The sequence below is a fragment of the Protomyctophum parallelum genome, assembly GCF_964188405.1.
Source record: "Protomyctophum parallelum genome assembly, chromosome: 10".
NCBI lineage: Eukaryota > Metazoa > Chordata > Actinopteri > Myctophiformes > Myctophidae > Protomyctophum > Protomyctophum parallelum.
In genome coordinates, this window is record NC_139704.1 from 34,609,246 (window position 1) to 34,636,745 (window position 27,500).

The 27,500-nt window shown below is 42.8% G+C and overlaps 1 protein-coding gene across 1 annotated transcript in view; it reads left to right on the forward strand.

The window, feature by feature from the left end:
* nrg3a (neuregulin 3a) overlaps window positions 1-27,500 on the forward strand; it is a gene marked incomplete at both ends in the record, with an annotated part of 501,581 nt that overhangs the window by 321,883 nt on the left and 152,198 nt on the right. Inside the window, one exon of the mRNA XM_083775014.1 lies at window positions 15,518-15,647. Coding sequence (XP_083631140.1) covers window positions 15,518-15,647 — 130 coding nt within the window. The remainder of the gene's footprint in view (window positions 1-15,517; window positions 15,648-27,500) is intronic.

Below are 27,500 nucleotides of genomic sequence, written 5' to 3' on the forward strand. Positions count from 1 at the left end.
AGCTTTTGGGCTGCTACAGTAAATAAATAATATACTGTATGGAGCCGTGTGGAACTCCATATTTGGGCACATCATCTATAGGCCTATAGTATGATATATCAGCGTATATATATCAGCAGCGTGTTCCTGGAGAGGAGGCAGGAATCATGTGAACATTTCCCTGGATAACGCAACATCTGCGTCGGGCACATACCGCCATCTGATGCTTCATGCATGATTTTGTATGAGCTAATAACTCTGTTCGCATGGTGCACTCTCAAATGGATACGAGATGCCATGTGTACTACCAAATGAGGTGCAATTACTACATGCTACTGTACATCATCTCATATCCTCCTAAGTGAGAGGTTTATTTAGTTATTTAGATGGTATTTAGTGAAGAGAGACATGGAAGCTGAGGGCAGAGAGAGGGAATGACATGCAACTGCAAGACTTCATTCGATCTAAAAATAATATGGTTACTCGACGGCCAAACCTGTGACCCATGTACTGTACTGTATAGTCTAATAGTCTAGTAGTGCAGCGTGACAGTGTATACTGTATTACTGTCACTTAACCCATTTTGACCTGGGAACGATTCTACAAATGCCTTCTAAATAAAGTTTCCTGAAAAGCGAACGCTCTGAAAGAATATATTCAAACATTTGGGCCACATTTTCACGATTTTTCAAAAATAGCAGACCTACAAGCTCATAGCGCGGCACTCTATAAAAACGCTGCTAATCCATATACCGTAATTTCCGGACTATAAACCGCACCTTTTTACCCATGATTTGAACCCTGCGGCTTATATAACGGTTGAACGCAGAGCCATCTAAGGCTCTGAGCTAACGAAACGGCCACTAGGGGGCCACCTGCGGCTTATAGTCCGGTGCGGCTTGTATACGTACATATTTGGGATTTTCCCTAAATTTGGCTGGTGCGGCTTATATTCAGGTGCGCCTTATAGTCCGGAAATTATGGTAGATGCACTTCATACATTTTACTTTGTTTCTTGTATGTTTTTATGCTTTGTCCAATAGTGTAATGTGCTTCACTGCCTGCCTGTTCCGTTTTTATGTTTTGCGTTTTGCTAAATCCGGTGCATGCATTGCATTAATTTGTAATGTCCATTCTCCTCCATTAATATGCATTGTCCCATTAGACTCAGTCAAGCCAGGGACACTGCAACCATGTGGCCAATGCCCTATCCGCTCAACCACTGGCATGTTCATACTGTAGGTCACGTGGTGGTGTGCATATACAGTATAAAAATAAAAATTAGATGCCTCATTGGCCATGCACTGTGGTTCATTGGAGCGACGCGTCTCCACTGAAGGCAGGAAGTCAAGCGGAAGTGCTGAAGGCACACACTGCGTCGCTGCTCAAGTGACGTCGCTCATGTGACTCCTCCGTGCAGTGGCGTGCACAGACATTCAGAGGGGCAGGTGCTCAAGTGAAAAAAGGGCACCTTGTGCGGCGCGTGGAACCAGCCCGGTGGCCTTAATGTTGTGAGATTTATAGATTTTGGGGCCGCCTAAATAATATATTGGAAGCAAGGAATTGATCAATGTCGGGGCGCCCGCTGGCCTAGTGGTCCAGGCGCATGCCACATTATAGGCTCTTGGCCTGACAGCGTGTCGCGTGTTCGAGTCCCGTTCATGACGACCTTTTGCTGCGTGTCTCTCCCCTTCTCTCTCTCCCCCTTTCCTGTCTGTCTTCACTGTAACTATCAATAAAGGCACAAAAGCCAAAAACAAATATAAAAAAATGGATCAATGTCACCATGGTCCACATACTAGAGCACCCCCTAGTGTCTATCTGTGCACGCCACTGCCTCCCATGTCTCTCGCTGCCGCTCAAGTGACTATTGGCCAATCCGTAAGCTTGGCAAAGCTGTCGCTCACGCTCATGCCTTCAACAGAAACATGCAACCCCATGCAGAGCCCGGAAAGAGGTGTCCGCCTTTTTATGTCTATGCTGGTGGTGTGTACCAGCATGACCTCTAGGGGGCAGTAGCAGAGCACCTGCATCCTGCTAGTAAAGCGTCTGTCCACCGCATGGGAAACAACTAAACCCCCCCCCCCTCTGCTCCTCGTGTCTGCTCACAGCTGCTAATCGATAAGCAGGCGGTCCAGGCGGCCTGTACTGTACTGTACTGTATGTCTGTCTGTATGCCCTGGCCCCCCCACTCTGGGGACAATGTCAGCCATGAAACATGAATTGCATTCGATATGGAGGACTGCTATATCGTTGCTGTGGGGGGGCAACCGTCAGGACATTTTTCATAAATTGAAGAGTAACAGTTTGAATTTGAATCCTGAAGAGTAACAGTTTTGCATAATATATGATGTTTCCACCCGACAGAGACAATATAGTATTTGCACTACAAAACTATTCACACACTGCTGCATCAGTGGCAGAGCTGTGGAGATACACGCACTAACTACACCATCTTCCACAATGCAGTGCGACATTACATCGATTCCCATTCCCTATAGGGCCATTTTAAAATTGTAAATCAGTTAATTATCAGATTTTGAAAGTAATACAGTTCAGGAATTGCAATAGCAGTTGCACTAACTGACTAGTTCACAGGATTCTGGATCAATACAGAGCTGGCTTTCATTTGAAAATGAATTCTCCAACGGGAGATGTGTGGAAAATAAAGGGTTAAAAGCATTAGAAAACAGAGACTTTGCCTATCTTGCTATAAAAAACGTTTACAGAACATTGAGTAGAAGTAACATTCACAGAACAGTTACATGGGGCTTCATTTAGACGCAGGTCAGTAGCCTACAAACATTTTTATCTCTCTAGGCTTTTATAGGCTTCCATTGCATTACTACGCTTCATTGGTCTGCAATGGCGGGATATGTGGGATGGAAACTGACAGAGATTACACGCATCATGTTTTCACCTGTCAAAAACAAGAAGCTTTGGAATGTGAGAACTTATTTGGAGTTGACAATGCAGCTTGTAAACTGGGTCTCTCATGAATGCGTCTTCCGATTAATACTCAGTATTAACTTTGATACCTCGAGAGGTTCATGGTGATGTTTATGAAAGCCCACATCACCACAGCTAATTGAGCCTTTCTGGTAGTCAAACAAACTCGAGGAATACCCTCAGAATCTCCAGAGCCATGTTATCTCTCTGAGTTTCCACTCAATGCTAGGGAACTCAAAATAAACCCCCTGGATACTGTACGTTAGTATGTAATAATGTTTGTGCTGTCACGTGGCACAATAATACTACTACTACTACTACTACTACTAATAATATACTATACTTTGTATAGTGTTTCAAGACATGAAATGCAGGCCCAGGCCGTAGCGTAACGGTCTGGGCACCGGACTGGTAATCCAGTCGCAGTGTGCCGCAGGTTCGACTCCCGGACCCGACACGGCCTTTACTGCATGTCATCCCCCCATCTCTCTCCCGTTTCCTGTCAACCTACTGTCTGTCCCTTCAAAAATCAATAAAAGGCGTAAGCCGCAAAAAAAAATATCTTAAAATAAAAAATAAAAAAAGACATGAAATGCAGCGCTTTACAGAGCAATAGAGATAAAAGGGAAGGCATACAATAAAGGCAATAAATTGAAGGCACTTAAATGACTGTTTAATTTATATAATAAATTATATGAAACTAATTTATACAAAATAGCTCTTAAAAACACAGCATGAAATATTTGCCATGTTCATTTAATTAAAACAAGCAAAACGAGTTTGCCTTTTACAAAATGCAGTCGCAGACATATTTGTATCTATATTTTGTTAATTGATTCAAGTAGAGCGGTGCCCGTTGGGCACTGGCCTACTACTTGGAACGATGCAAGTTGGAACTGAATACCGCCCCACCCAGATATGTTGTCTGTGTCCCTTCTTTGTTCTTTGTCAGGCATGCCCCGAAAATGGAGTCTATGCAGATGTCAGAACTCAGAACATCATTGTGATGTCAGAACAGGCCAGCTCCATATAATTAAGGCCTATTCATAGTCTGGATTTTCGGTGATGAGGTGACCACCGCTCCGGTGGTGAGCTGACCACCGGAGCTGAAATAACATTGAGCGGTGGTGAGTAAAAACAGAGAGAAGGGCTGGAGCGGTGGCGGTGGTTTGCTCTTCACCGCGGCTCGTGGCGTCATGTTGTAGTTCGGTGGTCACCCCACCACCGTAAATCCAGACAATGTATGAGCCTTTATGGAGATCTAGGGGTGATCAGGTGTGACCAATTGGCTAATTTGGACCCTGAGCCTAGGCAGAGAGGCCTTTTGTGGCGGTTCTGGACAAGCGTCGGTGTTCAGACCGACTCAAGGCCGGGCACTGAACTGTGGCGGTGTGGAACACGTGTGTCAAATGGTGAAGTCGGTGAGGCGAACGGCTCTCGGTTACGTGGAACACAGACGTACACACAGAAGACGTGGCGCATTGTTTTGATAGATAGACTAGAGTCGTGCCCGTTGCGGGCACTGGCCTACTTGGAACGATGCATGCCCAAAATATGGAGTCTATGCAGATGTCAGAACAACATTGTGTTACGGTTTGAGGAGCGATAGGACAGACAAACGGAGGCGAAGTACGACGCAAGAGGTTTTAATAGTGGAATTAAATACACGAGGGAGCAAGAATACACGAGGAGAAACTAAGTACTAAGTTCTAGGAATACAAGGAAATATAAACACGCTGGCTTACATTAGGGCTGGGCGATATGACGATATATATCGTATTTTCGATAGAAAATGTCTATCACGAAAAAAAAGCTATATCGCTTATATCGCCGTTTCGCTTTACGGCAGTATTTTACGTCACAGCGCTTATATACGGCATGCCCAGCAGCCCACCGCGCGCACTGAAAACAGTGAGCGAACACCTTTCGGATGTCTTCTCTATTATATACTCTAAGCAGGCCAACACGACCACAACACAAGCCGAGGTGGTGCTTGCACCTAAAAGAGGGGCAACGTCTTCCATTGTATGGATATGGAAGTGGTTTTGATTACATGAAGGGAGATGATGGCTGACGAGATTCAGAGCGGTGTAAGGGGCACGTTCGGAAATACCACACCAGAGCGAACTCATCTATCAGTTTGCATTGCACAATGCACAGTCCGCCTAGTGCGCTATTTCCGAACGCGCCCTAAAGTAACCGGTCATTCACTGTTATAAATGCAGGTTTCATGTTGGGTCAAATTGATAAATTGCGTGAGCCACGCATGTTTTACACAGTTGAACAATAAGCTTGTCCGTCGTCGGGTGCACTGCAAACTTCTTCCAAGGTTCCTCTTACCTGTGCAGTCCTCCTGCTGCGTGTCTCTTGTTTTATTGTTCCAAATAAATTATTCCATTTGAAAAGTCCTTAATTCAGCAACAGCTTACAACAACAACACAAGACGCTGACTTTGTTGTGATCATCAAAAAAAAGGAAAAGAAAAAGCCCCACTCGTCCCAGACTCCCATATCCTACGCACAGCTGGGCATGGAGAGTTGACGACAAGATCGCGTTCTCTCTCACTCTATCGCCTGTAGTCAATTAAACATCGTTAAGCTGCCCAACGTCTTTAACAAACTAAACTATAACTACAACAGAACATGTTGATTCCCTATACAGAGCTTAAATGAACTGAAACAACTGTAGTGACAAACTGACATGAGATATTTATTTTTTCCTTAAGCCAATTTAATGCAGACACAGGCCTGTACTTTTGTGTCTGAATGGCAACGTCTTATTTCTTTCTTTTTTCTTTTTAATTGTCATAATAATAATAATTATTATTAATAATACTAATAAAACGTTATTTGTATAGCACCTTTCATGACATGAAATGCAGCTCTCAAAGTGCTTTACAGAGCAATGGAGAAAAAAAGAAAAGCAAGGCAACGACATTAAAAAACAAGCAGTAATGCAATACAGTGAGGACATGAATAACAAAAAATAAAAGATCAATTAAAAGCAATGTTGTAGAAGTGGGTCTTGAGCTGTGCTTTAAAAATGTCTACAGAGGCTGAACAATTGAGTTCAGCCTCTAATTATTATTATACATTTTATTTTGTAATATTTTGTACTTGCTTTGGGCCTGTCTGTGCATGGGAAGGGCATCAGTATTATATTCATATAATTAGTGTTAATAATTAATGTGAATTTAATTGTTTTTTGAGTGGTGCAACCATTATAGACAGCTATGTGTGTCCCTGTCCCTGTATCCGAGCACGGAAATAGCATAACTATTGTCACCAACAAGTGTCACTGTTGTGCAGCCTAACACAGACAGAGGCCAGGGAGGAGAGCTTGTACAGTACAGTACAGTACAGTACAGTACAGTACAGTACAGTACAGTACAGTACAGTACAGTACAGTACAGTACAGTACAGTACAGTACAGTACAGCCCAAGTACAGTAAAGTACTCGACCTGAACAAAAATCAATTATTTTAGATAAAAAAATAGGTATCGTAAAAAATATTCTATATCGTGAGTATATCGTTATCGTGATAAAATAAATTCTATATCGTGATATGAGATTTTGTCATATCGCCCAGCCCTAGCTTACATTGATGAACTGACAAAGGAACTGAAAAACCAGGGGAGTATGAATACATAAGGACACAGGTGAACTCAACTAGAAAATCAACACAGGGATTGGCTGGGGGACTAAAGAGGACACAGGTGGAGAACAAAGACTAATAACAGTACAGGTTAGACAAGGCAGGCAAACAGTAACAGGGCAGGACGGGAAACACTAGGAACAAAACTACGGAATTAAAAGCACACAAGAACAGAAAACATTCACCAAAACTAGGAACAAGGACCACTATAGAGCGTCGCAGTCCCTCCCCCTTTCAGAACGACGAGTGGCCCAGGAAATGAAATGCAATGCATTCTGACCATAGGATTTTCTTTAAGTATTTATTTAAAGACTGTTAAATCATGACAATGAACACAATATTTTGGGCCGATCAAATCATTAGAAAAAAGAAAATAAAGGCAGGAGACAACACTGTTTGTTTTGTTTTTCTTCTTATAAATTATTTGATCGGCCCAAAACATTGTGTTCATTGTCACGATTTGTCACGATCCGAGTTGGCTTTGTCCGCGGCGTAACCGTCTTTAAATAAATACTTTAAAAAAATCCTATGGTCAGAATGCATTGCATTTCATTTCCTGGGCCACTCGTCGTTCTGAAAGGGGGAGGGACTGCGACGCTCTATAGGGACCACGGGTTGTGACACATTGTGATGTCAAAACAAACATTGTGACGTCAGAACAGGCCTATAGCTCCATATATGGAGATATAGAGCCCGGTCAGAGGAGATATATCCAGAGCCCGGTCAGAAGATTTGTGCTCGGAACACGTGTGTCGAATTTGAAGTCGGCGGGGCGAACGCTTCGTACACGTATACGTGCACACAGAGACGTACGTGGTGCATTTATAGATCAGATGTAATAATTATTCAAACATTTGCATAACCCATTTAGGCCCGACGTCAAAATAAGAGAAACTTTTCGCTCTGAAAGAATATATATATATATATTCAAAGATTTGTGCTGCACTTTTACGATTTTTCAAAAATAGCAGAACTACAAGCTTGTAGATCTGCTATTTTTCAATAGCTAAAGTATAACATTACATGATGCTATAGTAACTAGTTAAAACACCAAAAGGGGTTCCCGCCCAAAATGGGATAAAGCAAGCATTTTTGTCCTCTCCCACCCCTGTAAATAAGAGTAATAATAAGAATTGAAAAATATCCCCTTTATATATACTTTATTTTCCACATTTTCCCACACATAATCCCTTTAAGGTACATTTTTAACTTGATAATTTGTGATTAATCACACATTGCTTGTCCTATTAAAATCATGTGCACGTGATTACGCGCGATTAAACATGTTTTAATCATTCGACAGCGTTAATATAATAACCATTAAGAACAGCCCAGAGCATCGTCGTGTTATTCCATATGGGAAAGGCCATCACCACTACAGTAGCTGCGGATCATAATATCCGGGCTGTTATTTGTGTTGCATATACAATACAAAGCCTGTCAGTGTCTATGTACATTGTAGAGCATACACGTACTGCTACAAAGCAGGAGATAATACTGGAGGGTGAGAAAGAAGGAGAGAGGAGAGAGGAGAGACGGGGGCTGAGGGAGGATGAGAGGTAACGAGAGCGTTGTGTTATCAGCACCCTGTAGTTTATTGATCGTAGCTGTGGTTCTCTCTCCTCGCTTGCACGATACAGTAAATTGGACTGTTTTCTTCTGAACTGATTGACGTCTTCCTTTCTGTCAGTGAGTGAGTTAACTCTCCTGCTGCCGGCTTTCGATGAGCCTGCCTTTTTCCCCCCGTTCCTCTTAAAGAGACAATTCCTTCCTCGACTGTATGCCAGGCGTCGCCTGAGCCGATGACAAACGGTCAAAACAAATAGGACGGAATGGACGGAGCAGCACTGCAGCAGTGTCAAAAATAGAAGTACAAATGGGAAGACATATGTCTCAAAAGAGATTGTGTAAAATAAATTAATAAATACAAGCTTGCACTAAATGTGCCCAGTGTTGTGGAACACTGGTCGTACGGTATATGCAGTACACTACCTAACTGTCATGTGTACTTCTGGCCTTGGTCTGACAGTATCTGTGTGAGTGCCTGTCAATCCACGCTAATGTAATAGTATCGAGTGACACAGACACATATTCAGTTCTCTCTCGCTGTCTGGTTGGCAGCTGCACAAAAAATGGAAGGGTGCCCTTCATATTCAATTTCATCTCATTATGCCTTATCGACCTAAGTGAGCGATAAAGCAAAGTTTAAAAAAACATGGCTATGGAGATTCATCAGTGTTCAGTTATTTTTTAGCATTATTAAATTACTTAACGTCGGTCAGCTCTTACAGTAGATTGAAAATGATCAATTCCAAACTCATGCTGTTTCAATGACACTTCATATGCCATTTAACACAGACAGATATATTTGCTGCACCACTATATCTCAACAAAGGTCAATTTGAAGACAGCTCCAGAGCCACTCGTGATTTTATGAAGCCTGAAATAATTTGCATTAGCACAATTAAGAGATTTTTTTTGTAATTGTTCTTGGGCTCCTACTAGATTACCGAGCCACGTACCTTGAAATGCCAGTCAATATACAGAAGCTTGCTTTTTAGGTGTCATTTGTGACCGCGCATCCGATGTTCCATTTGTTTACAGATTAGGAGTGTGCTTTTATACGTTTAAAAAGTGACCTCCGCCGTGGTGCCTTGAATGGCTGCTGTCTGCATGTTTAGAACCCATTTTGGTGTTAGCATTATGTTATGCTTTAGCTATTGAAAAAAAGCTTGTAGGTCTGCTATTTTTGAAAAACGACTGACATAGTAACATAGCTTTTTCAGAAAACTGTCAGGATGTAGAAGACATTTTTTAGAATCTGATCTCAGGTCAAAATAGGTTTAAATGCACACTAATTTCTTTTTTTAGAAATGCATAATTTTAGAACCCATTGGGACCCGATAGCTGAGTGGTTAGTAACACATGACCCAAATGCTTGACAGCAAGTCCCAGGTTTGATTCCTGGCTGGCAAGAAACCTTTCTGCATGCCACTCCCCAAGGTCCACTCTGTATACCTATATCAAATGAAGGCAAAAACAAGGAGGGGAGGGAAAATAGGGGAAAAGAAATGCATGACCATTGATACAAATTAACCATCAAGCTGAGAGTGAGACCAGACTTTATTGTTATGAATTGTGTATCTTGTGGAGTATAATGTTGCGCAGCATGCAGTAGAGCTGTTTAAGCATTATGTTGTACTTTAGCTATTGAAAAATAGCAGTCCTACAAGCTCATAGCGCGCTACGAGCTTGTAGGTCTGCTATTTCTTTTTAATCGTGAAAATGTGGCGCAAATCTTTGAATATATATTCTTTCAGAGCCAAAGTTTTTAACTAAAATCTTTGCTTCTGGGGGGGAAGGGGGGTCCCCGGAACAACATATTTCCAGATGAGGTTCCGCGGCCAATTACATATAATCTTGGGGGTCCTTGACAGGAAAATGTTTGAGAATGACTGACATAGAAACATAGGGTTTTTCAGAAAACTGTCAGGATTTAAGACGACATTTGTAGAACCGTTCCCGCCCAGAATGGGTTAAGAGAGAAAGCGCTTACTGAGTTGGCAGCAGAGACATAGCAGTGGGGGTAGAAAGCAATCGTATACACCCTATGGAGATGACATGTAGGGCATTCGTACCCATGCTTTGCTGGGTGAGCTGGGCATTCGGGGGCGGAGATTAAAGCAGGCAGCAAACATGAAGACTTTCAGCAGGTGCTGCTAATCAATGGAGCTGGCTGAGAGGCAAGCAGTCTGAGGAAATGGGAACAATAAGGTAGGTCATGGCTTGCTGAGTTGTCTTTTGTTATCATATCACTGATTGCAAGTATAGCCGAGGCACCAGTATGATTTTAGGCATGGGGTAGTTGGATGTGGTTAAAGTTAAGGTCATCTCTATGAAGGGAGTGTAAAGAGTAGATTGCTTTGACAAAAGTCAGGGTCTAGCCATGTCCTTGCTAGCTTGTCTGTTTTTATGTGTGGAGTGTGGTATGTGGCTTGTTTGAAGATCTGTTTGGTAGTTGATTTGTGGTTGTTTGACGGTTTATTTTGTGTGTGATATGCAGGCTATTGTGGTAATTTGTTTACAAGACTGCTGTTATGCTTGTTCTGTTTAGAGATGGGGATATTTACCATGCGCCATGGCATTATTTTGCCAACAACAATTTAGATGCCGTTGTCATCCAATCCAGTGCTGCCTGGTTGAGCCTTAATTAAGGTCTCAAGAGGCACTTGGCCGTCGGGCAGTACAGTACAGTACAGTACAGTACAGTACAGTACATGTTCTACTTGCCCAAAGTTCATGCCCACTTGTCCAAAAAGTAAATCGTCCATTATAAAATCATAGGCAAAATTTGAATTACCGTTCAAATTTCAGAAAAAAATCTATTTTTTTCTGAAATTTTGATGCCAAAGCCACAAAAAAAAAACATTGTAAAAGACTGAGGTTAGGGTCCTACCTACTGTACGTGGCCGGTTAAGACTGAGGTTAGGGTTAGCGACCTACGTGGCCGGTTAAGACAGGTTAGTGTTAGCGACCTACGTGGCCGGTTAAGACAGGTTAGTGTTAGCGACCTACGTGGCCGGTTAAGACTGAGGTTAGGATTAGCGACCTACGTGGGCGCTTAAGACTGAGGTTAGGGTTAGCGACCTACGTGGCCGGTTAAGACTGAGGTTAGGGTTAGCGACCTACGTGGCCGGTTAAGACTGAGGTTAGTGTTAGCGACCTACGTGGCCGCTTAAGACTGAGGTTAGGGTTAGCGACCTACGTGGCCGGTTAAGACTGAGGTTAGTGTTAGCGACCTACGTGGCCGGTTAAGACTGAGGTTAGGGTTAGCGACCTACGTGGCCGCTTAAGACTGAGGTTAGTGTTAGCGACCTACGTGGCCGGTTAAGACTGAGGTTAGGATTAGCGACCTACGTGGGCGCTTAAGACTGAGGTTAGGGTTAGCGAGCGACTTACGTGGCCGGTTAAGACTGAGGTTAGGGTTAGCGACCTACGTGGCCGCTTAAAGGTTTTATGACATTCATTTTCATTTATTTTTCTTTTTCTTTTTTCTTTTAGGTTTTATGACCTCAATTACACCCAAAAAACCTGAACTTTGAACATTCAGTGGATTTTCTGTGGTCTGAAGTTTTCTTTGGGGTTTTTTGGGCCTTTTGAGCTACAATGAAAACAGGCAACACAGTGAAACAGTGACATCTGCTGGCAAATCCCATTGACATATATGGGATTTGCAGTAAGTGATGTCACTTACTGCCGGCAAATCAGAGCACCTGTTTGAGCTAGAAAACCCCCGATCACAGAAAGTCTACTGAATGTTAAAAGTTCATGTTTTTTGGGTGCAATTGAGATTAGAAAACCTAATAAAAACAAGAACAATTACAAAGCCTTTTTTTTCACAATCCCTTTAAGACTGAGGTTTAAAATGCAAGTTGTAGTTCCTTTATGATGCAATTTTCTCAGTGGCACTGGTGGCTGAGTTCAGAATAGATTCAAATGCAGAATAGGCATTCGGTGCTTGCAGATACACTTAAGCAGACCAGACTCAGGACATTAGCATATAAGTTGGAGTGAGATTTACCACCTACGGACCTGCTGCCCCTATAGCCATTAACCATTTGATTCTGCAATGATTACATCTCCAGCGGAACATTCTGATAATTCCCAGATTCCTTTGCACAGTAGAAACATTTCGGTTAAACGATGTCCCTTCAGCAAGCTCTTATTTGTGGAACTTTTTTCTTCTTCTCAGGTTTATATTGTATACTATACTGTACCTCATTTTCACTTTGATTAAAATTCAATAAAAAGTAAATTGAAAAAAAAAACATACATGTAAACGAAACGACTGACTTATTGACAATACATAGAACCCAAAACAAAACAAAACAAGACCATATACGTACAATACACACAAGGGGAGATATCTGCTTCTCTATTGATGATCATAATACACAAGTACCTCAAACAGGTGCATCTGCAATTGTGAATTATGTGTGATCAAATTTGTATTCTCTTCCTTTACCCCCTTTCTTCTTTTTTTTCTTTTTTCCCTGTATTTTGTTTGTATTTTCTTCCTCTGTCTGTTTTCCCCCTGTTTGTTAACTGCCGCCCCCCCGCCCCCTATGTGTGTTAGATGTATTGTATATATTATTATTTTTGTTGATGTAAACAGGATAGGCACAATAAGCCACTGGCTTCAGCCTATACCTTCTTTTTGGTCTAAATACTATAATGATCAAATGTAATCAATGTAATGTTCATTCTATGACCAAAATAAACTAAACTGAACTGAACCTCTGTTTCTACAGGTTAAACGGGTTTAACTGAATTCATACAAAATCAGGTCCTATGTTAGAGGCATGAGTAATCCATCTAAACCAGTTATCTGTGAAGACTTCAATTTTCACTTGTGTGCTTGAAGATGCAATTGCAATTGCTAAGGAGGTATCTGATAGGCCTACAGAAATAAGTTCAAATAACTATGTTTCGGCCAACAGAGAGAAGGTATTCAATATGCTTTTTAAAAACTGGTTTAAACTACCTGGTTTTGGTGACTTGACCAAAGGTCAAAATCATTTTGTTTTGTTTTGTTCGAGCACAGCATAAAATAGCTACCTAACTACCTTGATTAATAACCCTGAGGCAATGAGGCATCTGTTCCAACCTTTACCTCTTCCAATCAAATATAATTCACAACAGACAAACAACCTGTGTGGGTTTTTTTTTTTCTCCAGCCAATTAACAAAGCTCAATCAGAACTTCAGAAGCCGGTGCTTCATAGTGAAACATCACCACACGTCTATACTTCTGATTAATAAACCAGTTCTCCTCATTTGCCCCTTTCCCCCAGCTACAAAACTGAAAGCCGAAAATGTGTTGTTGGCTTTCATTTATATTCACCGAAACAGCCTGCTCATTTTGTATTTCATCCTCAACTTAACCTGGGAATGTTTTCTGCATTGAACGAGCTAGGAACCCATTATTTCTTTTTTTTAATGGCAGCAGATTGTGAATCAGCCAAGCAGAGTTTTTGGCTCATCTTTCCTACATTCTAAAAACGTGGAAAAGGAACTGCCTGCGGTGCTGATCTTACATCTGACTTGGTCAGCTCAATATAACACACACACACACACACACACACACACACACACACACACACACACACACACACACTTATATACAATTATTATTATTGTTATTATTATTATTGTTGTCGTTGTTGTTGTTGTTGTTGGCCAAATACATAATAATTGTGGAGGTCCTTGACATGAACAGGTTTGCAGAACCACTGACATAGCAATATACTGTAGGTTTTTCAGAAAACTGGACATTTGTAGAATTGGCCTGCTCAGGTCTTAATCATAGACTCTTAATGGGTTAAAATAAAATTGTAAACATTCTTTAAATACCAAAGCTGAACAGCAGTGTAAATGGCTACAGAAGAAACATTGCTTTATTTTTTTACCTACTTTATATTCTTTCTATAATTTGGTTCATCGATGCTCAGCTATGACTTCGACTTCCAAAATAAAAGGACAGTGAAGTGTCACCTGTTAATTCCAGCAGTAATGTCATCAGTTAGGCTAGAGACCGAGCAGATTCTCTCCCCGGCTCGGAGCAGTGTGTGAGCAGGCGCAGACCGTCCACCAGCAGCCATGCACTCTGTGATAAATCACTGGGAGAAGTCAAGCTCCCTCCGACTGCAGCACTGGGACCAACATAGTATTAATCACATTGGGACAGATTATTACCCGTCCCCCATCCATCTTCCCACGCTGACTTTGCAGGGCCTAAACAAACAATAGTGTCTGGGTATTAGCTGCAAAGTAGTGTTTATCCCATTTAGGCCTGACCTGAACATTAAAAAATAAATCTTCTAAAATCCTCCAGTTTTCTGAAAAAAAATATTTTCACGATTTAAAAATAAATAGCAGATCTACAAGCTCATAGCGCGCCACTGAGTGGCGCGCTACGAGCTTGTAGATCTGCTATTTTTCAATTAGCTAAATTATAACAATGTTTAAAACACCAAAACGGGGTTTCCCACACCCCAAAATGGGTTAGTATGAGATGGCGGCAGAGACGCGTTGTAATGGTAGTATAATCTGCACACACCCCCCCCCCCCCCCCCCTGTTGTCTCTCCTCCGTGAGCTGGGGGAAAAAAAGCCACTCTGCGGGGTGCCCATGCACTGTCCCCCGACGACGTTTTGTTTTCCGCGACTTTCCGTGCAGATCGAGGCGTGATTTGTGTTTTTTTACGACAAGCATCCCGGGCGAAGACGGATGATCGCAATGAAGCTTGATGAGTTCTGTATAGGCCGGTGTGGTATACTGTAGCACAATGGATCACCGTTGTCAAGTAAAGCAACGTTGTAAAGTATGGCAACAAGGGTTTGTTGGGGATGGGTGGGGTGGGACATTATAAAATAGCTAAAATAGCAGATCTATATAAGCTCGTCATGATGTGTCGCAAGCTTGTAGATCAGCTATTTTAGCTATTTGTAGTACAATATAAAGAAGTACTGTGTATTAGGCTTACGTGGTTAACACAACGTACATGTTATGTATACACATCGAATCCTCCATGGCGAGTTGGCATCATTACATTGCAAAGACTGCCTCGTCGTTTGCACTGCTGGGAGAAGCTGAAGGAGTTATACAATGCTCTCATGGTCGCGGTCATCAAAATGATAGTTGCATATTGTTGTACTCTAATTGTGTGTGTGCACACAGGATTTCTAAACGGGGCTCTGTGGTGCAATGAACCTCGGAGCCACAATAGATGGCGAAGCCAACGTGAAATGGACCTCGAGGGTCTTTAAAGAGTTAACATGGCTGTGTGTGTGTGTGTGTGTGTGTGTGTGTGTGTGTGTGTGTGTGTGTGTGTGTGTGTGTGTGCGTGTGCGTGTGCGTGCCTGTTGCACTTACAGCATCTCCAACTGTCCCTTCGCTGGGATCGGAGCATTTCAAGCCGTGCCACGAGAAGGACCTGGCCTACTGCCTGAACGACGGAGAATGCTTTGTCATCGAGACGCTGAGCGGACCCCACAAGCACTGCAAGTAAGTGGCTGCTCTGCTCCTTCGCTGTGACATTGTTTCTATATATCGCTCCCCCTCCTCCCACTATACTCTCTCCCTCTCTCTCTCTCTCTCTGCTGCTCCCTCGTTCCCGTTTCCCCTCGTCTTCCAACCCATCCTCATTTCCGCACTGCCTCTGCTCCTAATTCCTCTCCTCCTCCCCCCCCCATCCCCATCTTTCCACCTCTTGAGTATACTTCTTCTTCTCCGTCCATTTCTTATTCATCTTCTGGCTTCGTTAGTATGCGGAGTGCAAGGTGTTATTCCTCTCCTGCGGTAACTCACCGTATAGTGGAGTAGCAGAGCATACACTGTACAGTACAATTTTCCAGTAGTGTGTTGTAGTTTATTTTTTTCCCCATCAAACTGGGGTATATAGCTTGGACCAAAGCTATTTTTGTTTTACATTTACCGAGCCCCCGGCAGCGGGAAAAGGGGGTTTTCATTTAGTCAAAGTTGTGTTATATTGCGTGGAAATGCAGTTTAAAGCTCTGATTGATGATGAGAACAGCATGGCATTATGGTGCCTTCAAGTGCCGTAGAGAGCTATGTTATTCAAGACCTTTTTCACCCAAATTTCACATGGATTACTTTCACAGCGGCATTGTGAGGGTTTCAGGGTTTCCTCAGTGTCGGCGTTGGTGTCGGCGTTGGACATGGAAGGTTCCTTGCCAAAGTGTCCATATAGTTGAATTGGGTGTGAGAACGTGTGGTAAGCCTCATGCATATTACAATTGTCGCTTGGTTAACTACTTTTTTTTTTAGAGTATAGTGTAGGTTCCTTAACAGCGGCTATACAGTATGTCTGCTTTTGTACTGTGGTGTGTAATGACATGGCTTATGGTCTCTTTTTAAGTTTTTATACTTTGCCTAGAAACCACCTTGGGCAACATCTTTAAAATGTGCTGTATAGTCGCCTTCTCTCTCCCATTGTGAAAAATGTAATGACTAAAAACCTCAGCTTGGTTAGCGGCTGCAGCGAGAGATGTAATTAAAATATAAAGTGGGTTAAAAGTGGAATGATTTCAGAGAGAACGGCCCTTGATGGCCAGAGTGGGAGAGCTCCGAGGCGAAGGGGCTCTCTCTGGAGAGAAGTGGGTATACCTCCCTGTGGTGTATAGGCCTACACAGTACTGGCTGTCTCTGCTGGCGGTAGTTCACCCTGGCTGACTCAACGCAGCCCTTCTACGTATGTGGACCAGCGTATATCTATCCATCTGATTTAAGAACCGGAAAAATATGCCATCTCGAATGGCTGTTGTACAGTACATACAAAGGGATGCGCATGCGGCATGCCATCATCTATTGTGGAACTCATCATCAAAAGGACTTCGGAATTTCATGAATCTTCAATGAGAATGTACACAAACATGCCTGTGTCATTCCATCCATGTTTCATCTCTGCGATAGCCCCAGACATCTTTACATCTTTGACAGCTATTTTACATCAGATGATGTTGTTGTTGGTTGATGGCGAGCCAGATTACAGAGGAAGTGTCTGCATTAAGATCACACAGTCCACGCCAATGCAACTCCTTGCGATATGCAACTACTTGCAGCCATTATCTCCAATGGCAGTTTGCGAGGAGTTGCTTGGTGTGGACTGGCAATCAAAACTGTTTTGTTGCAACGAGTTGCGACGACAGTACAGTAGTTGCATTGGTGTGGTCTGACCTTTTAGAGATAGCCTGCACCTTTGACCCTAGCATAGTGGAAGCTTTTATGACCAAGGTTTTATGACCATTACATACCAACCACTTTCTCCATACCATCTCATTGTTGGGCTATAGGTGCAGAGTATTTGTGTGTGCAGGTGTTTTTATTGGGCAGCCACATATACCCACAGACTGGTTGTTGGGGGATTTCAACAACTTGGGATGCTGAAAAGGAGGCAAAAAGGCTGGCAAAGTATTGTGCCGTCCTTGCGATAATTGGCAGCCACCAGCCGGAGCGGAGTTACTACTACTTACATTGTTACTACTTACTGTATACCCAGTACTGAGTACTGAGTGGCATGCTTATTGTATCATGTACTGTATCATGAAGACGTATACCAGAGTACTGAGCGGCATGCTTATTGTATCATACTGTATGAAGACATTTATATGCCATGAATCATGATTTTGTGAAGTTAACTGCCCCTGTATTGCACCAGTGCGTGCGTGCGTACGTGCGTGCGTGCGTACGTGCGTACGTGCGTGCGTGCGTGCGTGCACGCATCCGGTGAGGGAAATTCAATTGTCATAGCAGAACTGCATTAAGAAACACATGACAGATCCACGTAAGAGAGATAAATCTGATATATAGAGTTTCAGGTAGAGCAGGGTGTGTAGAGCAGTGTTTTCTCAAACTTTGATATTTCTGTAAAGTCCGAGTCCCCTCCTCCAACCCTTTTTCCCCAAATCCGATTAGCCGGAATGAGATGATGTATGATAAGAGCGCCCCTCACTTCACACGGTTGTGATTTTTATTAAATGATCAATATTTTTGAGGGGCTACATGTCCCCTTAAGACTAAACCACACCCATCAGAGGTGTGGCTTTTCCAGAGGTACCTTTCTCAGCCTGGTACAGACCAACAGAATGGGACTGTATGTATAACCCCATTTTTGTCCCAACGCAAACATTAAATGCCATTGATTGACAATGAATGGACAATTCTGAGTAACATTGCGTAACATTGATGACAAAGGTGAGGACGCAAATTCTGATTGGCCGGGAATGAGATGATGTGTGATGATGTACGATGATAAGGGCGCCCCTCACTTCAAACAAGTGTGATTAAAATAAATAAAAAATAGAGTGGTTTGAGAGTCACTGTGTTACATCTCATCTACACTGCCTGTGATATAGTGTAGAGTCACAATTTGAGCGACGTATCACTTCACGGCCCAGAAACACTTTCATTGCTTCAGATATACATGCTTTTATTTAATATACAAATATTTATATTTATTGCTTATTTGATTGGTTCAGGGCACTATACGTCGCCACGCAATGGCCGTACGCTCCATGTCAGGACAGGTTTTCGCACGATATCGCCGTGCAGGGAACAGCTCGCTCCTTGCCTGTGTATAGATGAGTCCACTCAGTAGAGTGGGTGAGGTCTATGGTCTGGAGCCAGGCCACCACACTCAGTAGAGTGGGTGAGGTCTATGGTCTGGAGCCAGGCCACCACGCTCGGTAGAGTGGGTGAGGTCTATGGTCTGGAGCCAGGCCACCACGCTCAGTAGAGTGGGTGAGGTCTATGGTCTGGAGCCAGGCCACCACGCTCAGTAGAGTGGGTGAGGTCTATGGTCTGGAGCCAGGCCACCACGCTCAGTAGAGTGGGTGAGGTCTATGGTCTGGAGCCAGGCCTGTGTGTGTGTGTGTGTGTGTGTGTGTGTGTGCGTGTGTGCGTGTGTGTGTGCGTGCATGCGTGCGTGCGTGTGCGTGCGTGCGTGCGTCCCAGACTGTGCGTGCATGTAAAAATCAAGCACTTTAATTCTTAATTTTGAATCTCTTAACGGTATGAATTGATTGATTCTGAAATGAGCAGTTCACACAATTCATATATAGCGATGCCAGCTACAAAACTATATTCCAAGCATATACATGAACAATTCATAATCTATCTTATGATTAACTTAAAAATGAGTCGATTCAATAAATGCATGCGGATAAAGTTGTTGCGAATGAAACGTTTTGTTGAATAAAAGATAAAACATTTTGGCAATTGGACTGTTAACAGTTAATGAATAAGATTAGCTTTTAACCCATTTTGGGCGGGAGCCCCTTTTGGTTTTTTAAACATTGTTATAATTTAGCTATTGAAAAATAGCAGATCTACAAGCTCATAGTGCGCCACCGAGTGGCGCGCTATGAGCTTGTATAGGTCTGCTATTTTTGAAAAAAATGAAATCATTTTGAGGTCAGGCCTAAATGGGTTAATAGGGAGAACCCCAGAGTCTAGACGCTGGTGGTGGTGGCAGTGCAGATGGACCGATCCTTCCTTCTCAACTGTGGACGTTTCAGACATGGTGGAGTTGGGGATGGGTTGCTTTTTGAATACTGAGAAGAGAATGACAAGTGTCAGAGGCAGTGATATGTAAATGCTCACACTTTCAAACTGTGAATGACAGGGTGTTTGTGAAGCATCAGTGGATTGGATGGAGCCCGCACACCATAGGTACTAGCAAGACGTTCTTTATTTAAATACTGACTGTTTGTGAAGCATCCCCAGCAACAAAGGTGACTGTGGGAGAGAGAGAGCTTCCTTATTGAATTTACGCTTAGAGCTACATTTGTTGTATTTTAGAGGAGGTAATAATACTGTATATACTAGTGTATAACGTAGAAATATATTGCAAATGAACAGTGGAGTAAGAACTTTTAGATATAGTGCTCTCTCTCTCTCTCTCTCTCTCTCTCTCTCTCTCTCTCTCTCTCTCTCTCTCTCTCTCTCGCTCTCATGTATTAGGGGTGTAACGAATCAACGATACATTTTAACAGTGATTCGATCACGATACATGGCTGACGATACGATACATGGTTGACGATACGATACATGGACAATATTGGTTCATTATGACGATACGATTCAATGATTCGAAATAGATGCAGTAACTATTTAGCAAATACATTACATATGCGTGAAACTTGTGGATAGTGCATGTTTTTTAAGGGAAAGATGCATTATTATGGATATAAATAAGTAAACACTGATTCTCTGGCAAATAGACCCACGTTGTATTTGAACACATATGGACAAATCCACACCTTGACATGAACACAGAAATAGCAGATCTACAAGCTCATAGCGCGCATAGTGGCGCGCTACGAGCTTGTAGGTCTGCTGTTTTTGAAAAATCGAAGAACGACTGACATAGAAACATAGCTTTTTCAGAAAACTGTCATTTTCAAACAGACATTTTTTTAATCTGATCTCAGGTCAAAATGGGTTAAGATCGATATTTCGATCCAGTTACTATATTGTTACAACCCTAATAAATATGTTATCTGACTACTGTGTGTCACCATTGCAGTGGGGGGGGGGGGGAGACAAAAACTTCTATTGGCATACTGAAAGACTTAATTTGTCCTCATCCACAAAAGGAATGACAAATTTCACCCCAGGCATGGGATCAATGCATAATCTAATTCAATTTGTGTTTACAGCAAATTGAGACAAATCAGGGTTTGGAGAAACGTGCGATCAATCCGTCAGATTAATGTGGATAAATTGAGTCGGTCCGTGGCGTAAAATTCCTTCTGAAAATGAATCATTTTTTATTTGCGCGATGAAACCTGATCCCTTTCGCAATGATTTTCTCGCAAGAGTCATAACTCGACCATCAAGTGCCATTCCCAGCAGTGGTAAAAACAAGTGGACACTGTTCCCCCAGAACAATGTTTAGCACTGTTGGTGCCCAATGCTATGGTGTTTGTCATCCTGAGGAGAATGCAGAGGAGGGATGCATCATGACTCATGCAGGCAGCCAACTTTCTCTCCGTCCCTCACAGACTTTCCCTCGCATAAAGAAATGTGTGCAGCACATACCCTGCACACGCTAACATGGACATGCACCTACACAAAGCATACCACACACAAACACACTTGACTATGTGCGTGTACACACCTACACAGCGCAGGTGCACAAACACTGTATAAACACATCGTAATACAAAGTGCACACACCTATACACACACACACACACACACCAACAGACGATGACCATGCACACGCTTTAATTAGGCAATCACAATTATCCATGCACACGTACACGCACACCGGTTCTCATTGCTCGAGGCAACATGGCCAGGCAGTCAGTCATTAGTGTTCAGCTAACCAGTAAATTAGCCAGTGCTAAGATAACATTTCGTGAAAATGGAAGCAGGCCAAGGCATTCAGTATCTAAGAGGGAATTTGATTCATTAGTAGCCTACGTCAGTAGAGCAACATTTGTTCAGGTGTGAATTCTGTAATTAGCCAGTTGTACAATTACTGCAATAAGTGATTCACCTATACTGTGTGATATATAGGCATATATATAACACACACACACACACACACACACACACACACACACACACACACACACACACACACACACACACACACACACACACACACACACACACACACACACACACACACACACACCTTTCTATCTTTGTCTTTACCTCTCTCTCTCGGATCTTCATACTTGGAGAGAGCGGATAAGTCTGGAGGGTTCTCAGTTCTCTAATTTGTTTGAGACATCCGTCTACTCTAGACCCAGGGACCCAGGGGTTTTTGGCACTGCATCTTCCCCAGCCTCCGCTGATCACTTATTCTATCTATACAGAGGCTGGGGAAATTCGATTTCTTCTCCTCCCCCCCCCCCCCCCTCCCTGCAGTCGAGCTGTCGTAAAGCGACGAGGGCTATAGCTAAGCCCTGCTCCTATAGCCTCTGTCAGCGTGGGTATTCCAGAGCAATAGAAAGGCAAAAGGCTATTTCCTCTGGCAGTCTGTATGGGACCAACGGGATGTCCCTCTTTGCGTGGGACAGTCCCTCATTTCCAAGACTTTTCAGGCGTCCCACAAAGTGAGACCCTGTCCCACATTGTGACTGGCAGCCGGCAGGCGATTGCATCAGTGTTCAAATGCCCTAATAGTTAGTCCCCTAATAGTTGGCCTTCTGTTGTAAAGCTCTCTCATTGTCTCTTCCTGCAAGATGTGTTTTTAAGCCTGTTGAAATAGCATGAAAACAAAGCATGATTTTTTAAAACAAAATGTGAGACACCAGAGGAGTTTATAAACGATAGCCAATAGGCCTATATGGTCGAATATGACGTCAAGGCATTTAATAGCAACTCAAGTAGTAAGTTGCTAACCCGGTACTCCAGTATCGCTTGTGTGGGACAAGTGGGACAGGGGGGGGGGGGGTCCACCCATCCCACTTGTCCCACACAAGCGACACTTCTGTCCCTCAAATGAACAGTTTGCATCTGGACACTATAGTAGAGCCCCTGCCAATACGATCTGAGTTGAATACAGCGGGAGGGGAGATGAAGCACACATTATTGTACGTAGAGGCAAACATGTTGACCTAATGGATCAAATCATTGGACACTTCTCAGGAGACATACGGGGGCTGCAGCTTTACCGATAGAGAAAAGGGGGAAAAAAGTAGTTCAGGAGTGGCTTAGTTATAGGCCTATTGTCTGTATCAGCCGTTAACATGCATAAATCTGTCCCCATTACAATGCGCTAGACCCCCTGGGAGATGGACGCCGAGGTGGAGCGCCACACCTACCATCAGCTCCCAGTGCTACCATCAGCTCCCAGTATATACTTACCGCAAGACATGCCGCACCCAAGCCGTGCTACTCATTATGCTGAGTTGGCGGTGCCCGGGATCGAACGCGTGATCTTGTTGTCCAGAAGCGAGAGCTCTACCGACTGCGAGAAGACGAAAATGAGGCCTCTCAGGCCCGTCGTTTGATTGTTTTTCATTGAGAATCATAATAGAAGGATTTTTGTTGTAAAGCTCGCTAAGATTGTATAGCTATATATGATTTACCATTCCTCAGTGCATTGAGATGTTTTCCCTGAATGGAACTGATCTGGAAGAAAGACGGTTTGCAGTGGCATTTTTATTGCAAGCCAATGATTGCTTTAGCTGCACTCAATAAATCTGTCAATCATGCTGTCCTTTAAAGTATATCGATATATCTTATTTTACTGTTTTAGTTGAGGAGGAATAGAGCCGACATGTGGACCACAATGCGCTTTCTACACACTCCGTCCTCACAAGGTCACTCAATTTCCAATTTCTCTATTACCACTGATTTATTTATCCAGTATGTCCAATTTATTTTTGGTGAGATGAGCTTCAAATCAATTGTAGTGAATCACTTTTCATTCTATGTGATATATATGGATGGATGGATGGACCAAAAAATAGTGAGGTTTGTAGTTGAGGAATAGTGTAGCAGACAGTAGTGTGTTTTATATACAGTATTTGCAATATACAGCATGTATCCAGGGGCCAATCAGTGAATGCAACGGGGACCTGCTGAACAAGTCAGGAGAGGGTGGGAAAAAACAAGCTTAACTGTCCACAACTCTCAAATGAGCCACTTCTCTCTGGAGGATAACATCAGACTCATCCTCGTCCTCTGTCTCCTCTCTTCCCGTAGAGACTTTCAGACAGGGAACACGGCTAACCAGAGCAGACAGACTGCTCACAGGAATACAAATGAGAGGCAGGTTTATACTCTCCATTTGTGTAGCACCAACCCGAACTACAGATTAGTATTTATGGCTGTATATCTAGTCCGTCTATAAATTCCAGTCATCGCTGTATTAATTTCCATTTTGGCCTTGACATCGGGTTCTAAAAATGTCTTCTACATCCTGACTATAGCCTGGGCACCGTTTCATTTATGGGTATATGATCCTGTCGGGAGCGGAGGATGTCGACGGGCAGGAACAACGGGGCGGCAACTTCCTTTTCCCTCAAGCCGATTTTTCTCAAGAAAAGCTACAGGCTACGAGAGCTTTTATTGAGAAAAATCGGTTTGAGGGAAAAGGAAGTTGCCGGCCCGTTGTTCCTGCCTGTCGACTACAAAACAATACTACAACATGACGTAACGATAATTATCATTCGCTCCCGTCCGGATCATATGGACTTTTGAAACAGCTTTCCTCCGAGGTGGTGGAAAGCCTGGCGAGGTTACATTCTGACAGTTTTCTGAAAAAAGCTATGTTTCTATGTCAGTCGTTCTTTGATTTTTCAAAAATAGCAGATCTACAAGCTCGTAGCGCGCCACTCGGTGGCGCGCTATGAAGAGCAGTTCTGCAGAACCACGTAGCCTTATACAAAGAAACCGTGTCAGCCTATAGTTACACAGTCAAAGCAGTACATGATAAGTGAGTTGTATACAATGGAAGAAAGTGTGTGAGCTGTACTATATGGAAGAATGTGTTAGCATGAAGATAAAAGAGAGAAACACTAGTTGGAACATTATAATTGACTCATGACCCCCTCACTGAGTCCCTGGTATCAGTGTGTGACCAGCTAATCCCCACTAGAGGTGTTCACGGGGTCCAATTTGACCAAACCCGGACCCAAAATTTTCCCGCAAAAAATGAACCTGCTGCTATTATTATAATTCTAGCTCAGAACCGGAGCCGAGCGGACCGACCTATTATAATAAATATGAGGGCCGTACCCATACACAGCCAGAGCAACTGAAATGACCAAATGCCGACGTTATTATTAAGATTTGTATATTATTATTATTACTATTAAATAAATGACCTAAACGTAGTCTGCTGACCGCCCTTGGTGGTGCTGCAGCGCCGTTGGTCAATAAATAACGTATGAATGTATAATCCCAGTAGTAGTAGACCAGTCAATCATTGCGGACATTAGAGTGCGGACAGTCTGTAAATAAAGAAATAAACCCACGTTTTCTTTAGATGTGTAGTGTGTGTGTGTAATCTTTCTTCTTAGCTTCATTGCTAATCCACCGTTCATTTATGTCGCAGCAGTTATTTATAATTATCGGCTTGGGAGTTCCCGTTGTGTACTTTGCAGAGCATAACGTTTGACAGCGCCTATACTTCCTCACTGCAGTCACGTGACGCATTCACGCAAGTGTGGAGAGTAGACATTTCTGTTTTGGCATTGAATGTCATGACGAGTGAAGGAAAATGGTGGAGAGAGAATGTTCTGTCTGTAAGCAATGTTTGACCCATAAGTGGAAACACTTTTGAGCGCTTATCGTCACTGTCACCACCAGCTGCAGTATATCGCCTTTTGGAAGTCCTGCTTCCAGTGGAACAGAAATATAACACAGTCGGTTGAAAAGACAGCAGTCTCTTGCCAATGCCTTCCAACAATCCTATTATGTAGCAGTTCAGAAACTAAACATAACCAATGTATTTGCAGCCCTTTCCGGTGGTTTGAGGTTTTGTCAACTAATGAAAACGCTTGATCCATGTTACACCCTGCCTGTACATTTTATAGCATCAAAGTCATTCCTGACCTCTATGAAACAATGCCTAAAGGCATTGAAGATGAATTGGGCTAAGACAATTTACAATTTAGGCACTTGGCAGACGCTCTTAATCCAGAGCGATTTACATTACCATGGCAATACATTCACATACACAAAAGTAGTTATCACGAAACATACGTAAGCTAAGAACGTAACAGTGGAATATCTATAATGAAACTATACTATACTATACTATACTATACTATACAGTATAATTATACTATAAAGTGCTATGACAACATAAAATGAAATTCTAGTGCTGTCTACGTAACATGCTATAAGCCTGTATAAAATGCTATCCAAGTCTACATAAAGTGCTATCTACGGGGCTATAGGGCAAGACACTGAACCTTGCCTTCACCATGGACATACATACTGGGCAACAGAGAGCTAGCGCTCTGTGATGGTCCACTATATGTCAGACAGGGTGACGAATAGCACATTACTGCAAAATCATCCCCCTATCTGGAAGTCTCGCAGGTGGGCACTTGGCAGAGGAATTGAGAAATATTACTCAAACCCGCTGAAAACGAACTGTCTTCATGAGCAGTGGAAACGACCCCCACCACGTCAGTGATCCTCCGTCTGAAGGATTTGATTCTCAAATCCATACAGGGCACCAGGAAGATGAGAACAGTGCAATCCTCAAAGGAGCTATAGAGCAGCCCCATTGTACAGGAGCTGGAGAGGAGGATGTACACGCCGTTAGACCCTGATCTTCATAATTACCTCCAAAAAGCCATCAGCCCTTGATCCCAGGTTCAAATCCCTCCCTGCCTTTCCCCTAGATGAGATTGCGTATGGGCTATATACGAGCTGTCAAGGATAAGGTGCACTTTTTCTTCCTTTAGGCTAAAGTGTACTTTATATAAATAAATGTTTCCCCCACTTTTATCCTACTAGTAGTCAAAGCTAAGAGACACTTTTAAATGGGATTGCTTTGTCTTTGTTTTCTTCTTAAAAACTCATTCAGTGCCACCTGGTGGACACCGGTTTTGGCCTTGCCACCGAAGCCCATTATAAATAAAAGAAAGAAAATGTAATTCTATTGTGCATGCAATGTGCATATCATCACCTACACACCAGATTAGAGGAATTTTCGAAATATGGATTAATACAAAAATTAATAAAAAATAAAGACACCAGGGGGAGGCGTCCAAAGTTTTTAAATTTCAGGAAGATCTGGGGTCCCTATCTGGTTAGAGATGGTTAGATGGAAAGGATTATCACCGACCTCCCCATGCTCCATATAGGGTGATCTGTGCAGGAGCCACAGCCACCACGCACAGCATGGTATAGTTGGCTGAGCACGGCAAAGCTTTACAATGACAAAACATTTAAATGTGTTTGTGAGATGTAAAGTAGTCTTAAGCAAACCTATACTGTACATTCATGCACACACACACACACACACACACACACAAAGAAGTTGATATGGTAAAGATAGCTCCCTCAGTTAACACGCACCCACGCATACATACACATACAGTACCAACCATAGATATATATATATATAAAGTCTAGATGGCTTAAGATGGAGTTTCTGACGTCGTTCACCCGGTAGCCATCTTACTTCTGGGCTACAGTACAGTATATGTTCAATGGCAGCTCAAACAAAAACAGTCATAACTCTCTCAAATCTTGACGGATTTACAAACGGGTTGGTTTATTACAAACGTTGTCAACGTGGCTATGATTATACTTATCTGCTTCACGTATAACGTCATATAAAAGTATACGAGTATGCGGACGTCTCTGCATGACGTTTATAACAAACCAAACCAAAGCGTGAAAATTGAGCAAGTT